The following is a 12,202-nucleotide window of genomic DNA, read 5'->3' on the forward strand; positions in this document are numbered from 1 at the left end:
AATGTTAACTCCTCTTGGAACTGACAACACCATATAAATTCTCATTTATAAATTAAATCAAAAACACCAACAGCACTCACAGACAACAAAATGTTTGTGTTGACTGATATCAGAAGACTGCATTAACGGAAATTCACAAAGTCACATTTTAATTAGCCACCACGTTGTTCAACTTCAGCCAATTCAATTAGGCAAAAATCTGGGACTGTAACAGATTCATATACCTTTAAAGTCTTCTTCTCTGTTTAATGCCACGGCAGTGGAATCTCCATTAATGATGTCCAAAAAGAAGTCCGCAGGGTTATTATAGGCCTCACAGTGATAACCTATGAAAGAAGGCAGCCCAAAAACACAAACTTGATGGTCTTGGAAAATAAAGAGAAGTCACTTTCAGAGGGCAAGGGAGGTGAGGCTAGAGAAGACAGAATCTAACGACTTCTCCCTAACTTTCTTTCTCTCTTCTTCCCACACTAATTTTACCCTTTCTTTTTATATATTCAATCACACTGTATATATATTTGTTTTTTTTTTTTTTTTTTGAGACAGAGTCTCCCTCTGTCACCCAGGCTGGAATGTGGTGGGGGATCTTGGTTCACTGAAACCTCTGCCTCCCGACTTCAAGTGATTCTCCTGCCTCAGCCTCCCAAGTAGCTGGGATTAGAAGCGTGCATGACCATGTCCAACTAATTTTTGTATTTTCAGTAGAGACAGGATTTCGCCATGTTCGACCAGTTCGAGGCTGGTCTCTAACTCCTGGCCTCAAGTGATCCACCCGCAAGTGCTGGTATTACAAGCATGAGCCACTGTGCCCAGCTTATCACACGATATTTCGGCAATTCTTTGTCTCCGGGCCGAAAAACAGAAGAAAAGAAAACGAAAGGAAAAGAAAAGAAAAAAAAGAAAAAGGAAAAGGAAAAGAAAAAGAAAAAGGAAACACTCCAAGCCAACCTTGGATTTGCAGGGCATTTTGCATTAGTGCTTGGTCCTTACCTATCGTAATTCATGAGACCTGAAATAGCTATTGGTATGCTCTGGTGCTTAACAGTACTTCCTCAAAAATCTAAACATAGACCCAAGAAAAAAATACCAAAAGCCCAAGTGTGTTCTGCTCTCTTAGTTCACCTAGGGAATGCCAGAGTGATGGAACCCACATCAGCAATGACTGCCTCCCCACATACTAAATTCAGAGGTCCAGGGCCGGGTGCAGTGGCTCACATCTGCAATCCCAGCACTTTGGGAGGCCGAGACCGGCAAATCACTTGAGCCCAGGAGTTTGAGACCAACCTAGCCAACATGGCAAAACCCCATTTATACTAAAAACACAAAAATTAGCCAGGTGTGTTGGCTTATGACTATAATCTCAGCTACTAGGGAGGCTGAGGCACAAGAATTGCTTGAACCTGGGAGGCGGAGGTTGCCGTGAGCTCAGAAAGCACCACTGCACTCCGGCCTGGGCAACAGAGTGAGACCTTGTCTCAAAAGTAAATTAATTAATTAATTAATTCCGAAATCCAAATCAACTGCTGTGCTGCTGTAATTCCAAATAGAGAACAAAACTCCTGAGCAGTATTCTTGATAGAACATGGCCAGCACAGCACACCTGAACCGTTCAGCTTCAGATGATGAGATCATCTGAACTCAGTGTGGCCTGAAGTCTGACTCTTAGTTAATCTCCTTTTATAAAAACTAAGAAACATGGTCAATGAATATCTAAAATTGTATTTAGGATCATAGGGAATCATTTATAATCATATCCAAATATCTCTAAAATGAGGCAGGCCGCACAAGCCATTAAAAAAAAACTCGCACATTTCTATCTAAAATTTTAAAAATCACACATTTCAATTTAAAATAAAAAGAATCATGCAGTCCAAGATTGTTAGAAATTTTGGTCCATCTAAGTCAGGTTTAGGACTAACCACTCTATTGACCAATACCCACTCAAGGGCTAAAGTTGCAATCTACAGTTACCAGAAAATTAAGTAGTGTCTGCCGGGCACAGTGGCTCACACCTGTAATCCCAGCACTTTGGGAGGCCATGGCAGATTGCTTTAGCTCAGGAGTTTGAGACCATCCTGGGCAACATGGCAAGACCCCGACTCTACAAAAAATACAAAAATTAGCTAGCTATGGTGGCATGTGCCTATAGTCCCAGCTGCTTGGGGGGCTGAAGTGGGAGGATGGCTTGAGCCCGGGGGGTTGAGGCTCAAGCAGTGAGTCAAGATTGTGCCACTGCACTCCAGCCTGGGTGACAGAGTGAGATCCCATCTCAAAGGAAAAAAACAAACAAACTTTAAAAAACAAAACTTGCTGGGTGCGGTGGCTCACACCTATAATCCTAGCACGTTGGGCGGCCCAGGCGGCAGATCACAAGGTCAGGGAGATCAAGACCATCCTGGCTAACATGGTGAAACCCCGTCTCTACTAAAAAAATACAAAACAATGAGCCCGGCATGGTGGCAGGCGCCTGTAGTCCTAGCTACTCAGGAGGCTGAGGCAGGAGAATGGTGTGAACTCAGGAGGCGGAGCTTGCAGTGAGCCAAGATCACGTCACTGCACTCCAGCCTGGATGACAGAGCAAGATTCCATCTCAAAAAAAATAATAAAAATAAAAATAAATACAATTAAGTAGCATCTCCATGAGTCCTCATCAGGGCAGACCAACATCATGTGCACGGGGAAAAAATTATAAGGCCTCATCTGTTATATGGTCAAGAAGACAACCATATTAGGCCTTTCCAAAAATGTTCAAGTGACAGAATAACTAGCTAAAGGGCCAACATATTAATTACTGAGCTTTTAAGAAATGGTCACTATAACTAGGAAGCAGAATATAGGCCCAGCAGAAATACTCATACACACATGAATGCACATTCAAATAAGACAAGAAAGATACCTAAATAACAAGCTGTGGTGCACAATGAAGAAAAATACTAGCACCAAATGGATCAAACATATTTTGAAGTGATAGATTCTCATGGTATGTCTACCCAAAGACCAAACAGCACTCCTGCACACCCTCTTTGCTCTCCTTCAGGATTCTATTAATGAAGGGTTTTACAGCATAAAAAAGTCAACCATACCAGCTGATTCAAAGTATCCCAAGGCCTCCTGAGCAGGTCCATGGAACATAAGTCTTCCTGAGGCCAATAAGGTGAGGCTATCAAACAACTTGAAGATGGAATATCGAGGCTGATGAATGGAGAAGATGATTGTTCGTCCCTGCTTAGACATCCTAGGTTAAAAGTGAGACAATAATGAGTCATTAAATATCTGAAACTTGTACTTCTCGGTAACATACTCTATTCTTGCCTTTAGATTGTTTGCTTCTAGTTCAACTTGACTTTGTCTTACTAACTTTTCATCTCATATTATTTACCTATAGTTAGGAAACCTAAATTCAAAGCTTTTATTAAAACAGAATAGGAATTTTCAAAGTATGTTGCATTGACAATCTAGAATCAACTAGAATGGTTATTAAAAATGCAGATTCTAGGACAGTCTTCCCAGACATTGAATTAGAATCTCTGGGAGTAGGTCTAGGGAATCCGCCTTTTAAGAAGCAACCCAGGTAATCTGCAAGTATTTTCAAGTTTGAGAACTAACCATGGACTACATATTAAAACAGTCATATATCTCATTCTGACTTATCATTTAGGTCTTCTGGCTCTTTAAAACTTGGTTTTCACTCTTCTGCCCTAATAATGCAATTAACATAACTGAGTACTTACTATGTCTTTGCTAAATACTTTAGAGATAACTTCATTTCAATTTTCACAGTATTGTTATGAGGCAGTTCTAATATTATTATTATTACCCTCATTTTATAAATATGTCTTAAAGGATCAAGCAACTGGCCAAGGGATCACTGTTAGTAAGAGACAAGGCTGGGATTTAATCTCTGGTCTAAGTCCATGGCCAAAATAGTGCTAACTTACCTTTTCACAGGAGTTATGACTTACAGGTTGATAAGGTTTGGCTGTGTGCCCACTCAAATCTCACCTTCAATTATAACAACCCCCACGTATCAAGGGCAGGGCCAGGTGGAGATAACTGAATCATGGGGGCGGTTCCCCTATACTCTTCTTATGGTACTGAAAACGTTTCACGAGATCTGATGGTTTTATAAATGGGAGATCCCCTGCACAAGCTCTCTTGCCTGCCGCCATGTACAACATGCCTTTGCTTCTTCTTTGCCTTCTGCCATAATTGTGAGGTCTCCCCAGCCATGTGCAACTGTGAGTCCATGAAACTTCTTTCCTTTATAAATTATCCAGTGTCAGGTATGTCTTTATTAGCAGACATACCTAGCAGACATGAGAACAGACTAATACAGTAAATTGGTACTGGTAGAGTAGGATGCTGCTGTAAGATACCCAAAAATCTGGAAGCCACTTTGGAACTGGGTAACAGGCAGAGGTTCGAACAGTTTGGAGGGCTAAGACGACAGGAAGATGTGGGAAAATTTGGAAACTCCTAGAGACTTGTTGAATGGCTTTGACCAAAATGCTGATAGTGATATGGACAATCAAGTCCAGGTTGAGGTGGTCTCAGATGGAGATGAGGAACTTGTTGGGAACTGGAATAAAGGTGACTCTTGCTATGTTTTAGCAAAGAGATTGGTGGCATTTTGCCCCTGTCCTAGAGATTTGTGGAGCTGTGAACTTGAGAGAGATGACTTAGAGCACCTAGCAGAAGAAATTTCTAAGCAACAAAGCATTCAAGAGGTGACTCGGGTGTGTTAAAAGCATTTGGTTTTATTCACTCACAAATATATGGTTTGAAATTAGAACTTTTGTTTAAAAGAGAAGCAGAGCACAAAAGCTCAGAATATTTGCAGCCTGATGATGTGATAAAAAAGAAAAAATCCATTTTCTGAGGAGAAATTCAAACCTGCTACAGAAATTTGCATAAGTAATAAGGAGCCAAATGTTAATCACCAAGATAATGGGGAAAATGCCTCCAGGGCATGTCAGAGGTCTTTACAGCAGCCCCTCCCATCACAGGCCCAGAGGCAAAGGAGGAAAAAATGGTTTCCTGGGCCAGGCCCAGGACCTTGCTGCTTTGTGCAGTCTTGAGACTTGGTGCCGTATGTTCCAGCCATGGTTAAAGGGGACCAACAGAGAGTTCAGGCTGTTGTTTCAGAGGGTGCAAGACCCAAGCTTTGGTGGCTTCCATGTAGTGTTAGGCCTGCCCTTCGCCTAGATTTCAGAGGATGTATGGAAATACCTGGATGTCCAGGGAGAAGTCAACTTCAGGGATGGAGCCCTCATGGAGAACCTCTGCTAGGGCAGTGCAGATGGGAAATGTGGGGTGGGAGCCCCTACACAGGGCCCCCAGTGGGGCACTGCCTAGTGGAGTAGTGAGAAGAGGGCCATCATAGCTTAAGACCCCAGAATGGTAGATCCACCAACAGCTTGCACTGTGCATCTGGAAAAGCCACAGACACTCAATACCAGCCTGTGAAAGCAGCCACGCGAGGGACTGTACCCTGAAAATCCACAAGGCCAGAGCCTCCCAAGGCCCTGGGAGCCCACCTCTTGCATCAGTGTGACTTGGATGTGAGATGTGGAATCAAAGAAGATAATTTCAGAGCTTTAAGATTTGACTGCCCCTTTGTATTTCGGACTTGCATGGGACCTGTAGCCCCTTCATTTTGGCCAATTTCTCCCATTTGGAAGAGATGTATTTACCCAATGCCTGTACTCCTATTGTATCTAGGAAGTTACTAACTTGCTTTTGATTTTACAGGCTCATAGGTGGACAGAACTTGCCCTGTCTCAGATGAAACTTTAGATCGTGAACTTTTGAGTTAAAGCTGAAATGAATTAAGACTTTGGGAGACTCTTGAGAAGGCATGATTGGTTTCAAAATGTGAGGACATGAGATTTGGGAGGGAGGGACCAGGGGTGGAATGATATGTGTCCCCACCCAAATCTCACCTTGAATTGTAATAATATTTGTAATAATTATAATAACAATACACAGGTACAAGAAGGGCCAAAATCACTGTTCGAAACTGTTACTATTCAAAATATTTTATGTGAAGAGTCACTTCAATTTTAACATTTTCTAAGAACCTACTGTATGCTAGCATGTATACAAAGACATTCTGCCTCAAAGAGGATCAGGCTAGTAGGTCAACAATTTCAGTACAATATGAAACAGAAGAAGCTAAGGATTCCTTGTAAGCAAAATGGGAGACTCACAACCCAGTCTGAAGATGATATAAACAGAGTAAAAAAGGCCCAACAGGAGAAAGTTAAGAAGAAAAAGCACTGAAGGTGCAAGAATAAGATGAAAAAGATGTGAAATAAAAAGGTCTACTCAGAAAACTACAAAATGTTCAGTGTTATAGAGCAGAGAGATAGACAAAATGTGTATGTGTGTGTCTGTTGGTGTTAAGAAGCTAAAGAGAGCACAAAACAGGCCCAACCCTGCCCCTGCCCTCATCACAGCCATCCTTCCCTACACTCTTACCTGCTTTGTTTTTCTTGATAATGCTTTTCACTTGTCAACTGACTTTCCCTCCAACAGAAGAGGAAGAAATTGTTTTGATCATTTCTGAACCCCCTGCACCAAGAATATCTGGGACATAGTAGTGATAAGATATTAACTAACGATAATGTTCCCATAGCATTTACCTTTTCAGGAGCAAAAGGACAGCATTTGCTGTGCTTGAGTCTAAGCCCGTTGTAGGCTCGTCCAAGAACAAGATGGAAGGATCAGTGATAAGCTCCATTCCTATACTAGTCCTTTTTCTTTCTCCTCCAGACACACCACGGATAAATTGAGTTCCAACCTAAATCACAAATATTATAATTGTCAATGATAACAACCAGTCACTCACTACCGTTTGGTGAGCTCCTAACATGTGCCAGTCCTGTAAGAGACACTTTATCTCATTAAGTTCATTTATTCTGAACAGCAAGTAAGTGGATACCTGGTAGATAAAGTAGGTATCTCTTTTATCAGATGAGTAAACTTAGGTTCAGGTCACAGCTGGTCAGTAACTAAGCCTGATACAAAGCACCTCCTTGGGTGAGGCATAGAAGCGCAAGGGGTAGGGGAAGTACCTCCTCTAGTCAAGGAAAGCCGTGAGGGACTGTGCCATGAGGGATGGTGTATTCCAGCCCAGACACTGCGCTTTTCCCATGATATTCACAACCCGCAGACCAGGAGATTCCCATGGGTGCCTACGCCACCAGGGTCCTGGGTTTCAACCACAAAACTGGGCGGCCATTTGGGCAGACACCGATAGCTGCAGGAGTTTTTTTTTCATACCCCAGTGGCACCTGGAATGCCAGCGAGACAAAATTGTTGACTGCCCTGGAAAGGGGGCTGAAGCCAGGGAGCCAAGTGGTCTAGTCTAGCTCAGTGGATCCCAGGCCCACAGAGACCAGCAAGCTAAGATCCACTGGCTTGAAATTCTAACTGCCAGCACAGCAGTCTAAAGTCAACCTGGGATGCTTGAGCTTGGTAGGGGGAGGGGCATCCACCATTACTGAGGCTTGAGTAGGCCCTCACAGTGTAAACAAAGCCCCCAGGAAATTTGAACTGGGTGGAGCCCACCACAGCTCAGCAAAGCCACTGTAGCCAGACTGCCTCTCTAGATCCCTCCTCTCTAGCCAGGGCACCTCTGAAAGAAAGGCAGCAGCCCCAGTCAGGAGCACATAGATAAAACTCCCACCTCCCTGGGACAGAGCAGGAGGCTGCCGGCACAGCTTCAGCAGATTTAAACATTCCTGCCGGCTCTAAAGAGAGCAGTGAATCTCCCAGCACAGTGCTAGACCTCTGCTAAGGAACAGACTGCCTCCTCAAGTGGATCCTTGACCCCTGTGCCTCCTGATTGGGAGACACCTCCCAGCAGGGGTCGACAGACACTTCATACAGGAGAGCTCCAGCTGGCAACTGGTGGGTGCCCCTCTGGGAACAATGCTTCCAGAGGAAAAAACAGGCAGCAATCTTTGCTGTTCTACAACCTCTGCTGGTGATAACCCGGCAAACAGGGTCTGGAGTGGACCCGCAGCAAACTCCAGCAGACCTGCAGCAGGGGGGCCTGTTAGAAGGAAAACTAACAAACAGAAAGGAATAGCATCAACATCAACAAAAAGGATGTCCACACTAAAATCCCATCCAAAGGTCACCAGCATCAAAGACCAAAGTTAGATAAATCCATGAAGATGAGGAAAAACCTATGCAAAAAGGTGGAAAATTTCAAAAACCAGAATGCCTCTTCTCCTCCAAAGGATCACAACTCCTCGCCAGCAAGGGAACAAAACTGGATGGAGAATGAGTTTGATGAATAGACAGAAGTAGGCATCAGAAGGTGGGTAATAACAAACTCCTCTGAGCTAAAGGAGCATGTTCATGTTCTAACCCAATGCAAGGAAGCTAAGAACATTGAAAACAGGATAGAGGAATTGCTAACTAGAATAACCAGTTTAGAGAAGAACATAAATGACCTGATGAAGCTGAAAAACACATCACGAGAACTTCGTGAAGCAAACACAAGTATCAATAGCCAAATTGATCAAGTGGAAGAAAGGATATCAGAGATTGAAGATCAACTTAATGAAACAAAGCATGAAGACAAGATTAGAGAAAAAAGAATGAAAACGAACAAACAAAGCCTCCAAGAAATATGGGACTATGTGAAAAGATCAAACCTACATTTGATTGGTTACCTGAAAGTGACAGGGAGAATGGAACCAAGTTGGAAAACACTCTTCAGGATATTATCCAGAAGAACTTCCCCAACCTAGCAAGATGGGCCAACATTCTAATTCAGGAAATACAGAGACCACCACAAAGATACTCCTCAAGAAGAGCAACCCCAAGACACATAACAGTCAGACTCACGAAGGTTGAAATGAAGGAAAATATATGAAGGGCAGCCAGAAAGAAAGGTTGGGTTACCTACAAAGGAAAGCCCGTCAGACTAACAGCAGATCTCTCTGCAGAAACCCTGTAAGTCAGAAAAGAGTGGGGACTAATATTCAAAATTCTTAAAAGAATTTTTTACCCAGAATTTCATATCCTGCCAAACTAAGCTTCATAAGCGAAGGAGAAATAAACTCCTTTACAGACAAGCAAGGGCTGAGGGATTTTGTCACCACCAGGCCTGCCTCAAAAGAGCTCCTCAAGGAAGCACTAAATATGGAAAGGAAAAACTGGTACCAGTGACTGCAAAAACATACCAAGTTGTAAAAACCATCAACACTATGAAGAAACTGCATCAACTAATGAGCAAAATAACCAGCTAATATCATATTCACAGGATCATAATGACGAGAATCATAATGACAAGATCAAATTCACACATAACAATATTAACCTTAAAGGTAAATGAGCTAAATACCCCAGTTAAAAGACACAGACTAGCAAATTGGATAAAGAGTCAAGACCCATCAGTGTGCTGTATTCAGGAGACCCGTCTCATATGAAACACACACATAGGCTCAAAATAAAGAGATGGAAGAAGATCTACCAAGCAAATGCAAAGCAAAAAAAAGCAGGGGTTGTAATCCCAGTCTCTGGTAAAAGACTTTAAAGCAACAAAGATCAAAAAAGACAAAGAAGGGCATTACCTAATGGTAAAGAGATCAGTGCAACAAGAAGAGCTAACTATCCTAAATCCATATGCACCCAATACAGGAGCATGCAGATTCATAAAGCAAGTCCTTAGAGACCTACAAAGAGACTTAGACTCCCACACAATAATAGTGGGAAACTTTAACACCCCGCTGTCAATATTAGACAGATCATCAAGACAGAAAATTAACAAGGATATTCAGGACTTGAACTCAGCTCTGGACCAAGTGAACCTAATAGACACCTACAAACAAAGAAACACAAAAAAAACCTCACTCAAAACCACACAACTACATGGAAACTGAACAACCTGCTCCTGAACGACTACTGGGTAAATAACAAAATGAAGGCAGAAATAAATAAATTCTTTGAAACCAATGAGAACAAAGACACAATATACTAGAATCTCTGGGACATAACTAAAGCAGTGTTTAGAGGGAAATTTATAGCACTAAATGCCCACAGGAGAAAGTGGGAAAGATCTAAAATCGACACCCTAACATCACAATTAAAAGAACTAGAGAAACAAGAGCAAACAAGTTCAAAAGCTAGCAGAAGACAAGAAATAACCAAGATCAGAGAAGAACTGAAGGAGATAGAGATAGGAAAAAACCTTCCAAAAAAATCAATGAATCCAGGGGCTGGTTTTTTGAAAAGTTTAACAGAATAGATAGAGCACAAGCTAGAATAATAAAGAAGAGAGAAGAATCAAATAGATACATTAAATAATGAAAAAGGGGATATAATCACTGATCCCACAGAAATACAAACTACCATCAGAGAATACTATAAACACTTCTATGCAAATAAACTAGAAAATCTAGAAGAAATGGATTTTCCTGGACACATATACCCTCCCAAGACTAATCAAGGAAGAAGTTGAATCCATGAATAGACCAATAGCAAGTTCTGAAATTGAGGCAGTAATTAATAGCCTACCAACCAAAAAAAATCCAGGACCAGATGGATTCACAGCCGATTTATACCACAGGTACAAAGAGGAGTTGGTACTATTCCTTCTGAACTATTCCAAACAATAGAAAAAGAGGGACTCCTCCCTAACTCATTTTATGAGGCCAGCATCATTCTAACACCAAAACCTGGCAGAGACACACAAAAAAAGAAAATTTCAGGCCGATATCCCTGATGAACATCAATGCAAATATCCTCAACAAACTACTGGCAAACCAAATCCAGTAGCACATCAAAAACCTTACCTACCATGATCAAGTTGGTTTCATCCCTGGGATGCAAGGCTGGTTGAACATATGCAAATTAATAAACATAATCCATCACACAAATAGAACAAACGATGAAAACCACATGATTGTCTCAATAGATGCAATAAGGCCTTTGATAAAATTCAACACCCCTTCATGCTAAAATCTCTCAATAAACTAGGTATTGATGGAATGTATCTCAAAATAATAAGAGCTATTTATGACAAACCCACAGCCAACATCACACTGAATGGGCAAAAGCTAGAAGCATTCCCTTTGAAAACCTGCACAAGACAAGGATGCCCTCTCTCTCCACTCCTATTCAACATAATATTGGAAGTTCTGGCCAGGGCAATCAGGCAAGAGAAAGAAATAAAGCCTATTCAAATAGGAAGAGTGGAAGTCAAATTGTCTCTGTTTGCAGATGATGTGATTGTATACTTAGATAAGCCCTTTGTCTCAGCCCAAAATCTCCTTAAGCTGATAAGCAACTTCAGCAAAGTCTCAGGATACAAAATCAATGTGCAAAAATCACAAGCATTCCTATACACTAATAACAGCCAAATCATGAGCTTCCATTTACAATTGCTACAAAGAGAATAAAATACCTAGGAATACAACTTACAAACGATGTGAAGAACCTCTTAAGGAGAACTACAAATCACTGCCAAAGGAAGTAAGAGAGGACACAAACAAATGGAAAAACATTTCATGCTCACGGATAGGAAGAATCAATATCATGAGAATGGCCATACTGTCCAAAGTAATACATAGATTCAATGTTATCCCCATCAAGCTACCATTGACTTTCCTCACAGAATTAGAAAAAAACTACTTTAAATTTCATATGGAACCAAAAAAAAAGCCCGTATAGCCAAGACAATCCTATGCAAAAAGAACAAAGCTGGAGGCATCACACTACCTGACTTTAAACTATACTACAAGACTACAGTAACCAAAACAGCATGGTACTGGTACCAAAACAGATATATAGACCAATGGAATAGAACAGAGGCCTCAGAAATAATGCCACACATCTACAACCATCTGATCTTTGACATCCCTGACAAAAACAAGCAATGGGGAAAGGATTCCACATTTAATAAATGGTGCTGGGAAAACTGGCTAGCCATATGCAGAAAACTGAAACTGGACCCTTCTTTACACCTTATACAAAAATTAACTTAAGATGGATTAAAGACTTAAATGTAAGACCTAAAACTGTAAAAACCCTAGAAGAAAACCTAGGCAATACCATTCAGGACACAGGCATGGGCAAAGACTTCATGACTAAAACACTGAAGGCAACTGCAACAAAAGCCAAAATTGACAGATAGGATCTAATTAAACTAAAGAGCTTCTGCACAGTGCAAAAAAAAAAAAAAAAA

General features: G+C 41.4%; 1 protein-coding gene across 3 annotated transcripts in view; it reads right to left on the minus strand.

Moving 5' to 3' along the window:
* ABCG2 (ATP binding cassette subfamily G member 2 (Junior blood group)) overlaps positions 1 to 12,202 on the minus strand; it is a 138,609-nt gene that overhangs the window by 23,494 nt on the left and 102,913 nt on the right. For all 3 annotated transcript variants that reach the window (XM_009207155.4, XM_009207154.3, XM_009207156.4), the window contains exons 6-8: positions 6,645 to 6,802; positions 3,084 to 3,235; positions 225 to 326 (exon numbers count right to left, since the gene is read on the minus strand). In XM_009207155.4, coding sequence (XP_009205419.1) covers positions 225 to 326; positions 3,084 to 3,235; positions 6,645 to 6,802 — 412 coding nt within the window. The remainder of the gene's footprint in view (positions 1 to 224; positions 327 to 3,083; positions 3,236 to 6,644; positions 6,803 to 12,202) is intronic.

Source organism: Papio anubis, chromosome 3 (assembly GCF_008728515.1).
Source record: "Papio anubis isolate 15944 chromosome 3, Panubis1.0, whole genome shotgun sequence".
NCBI classification, from domain to species: domain Eukaryota; kingdom Metazoa; phylum Chordata; class Mammalia; order Primates; family Cercopithecidae; genus Papio; species Papio anubis.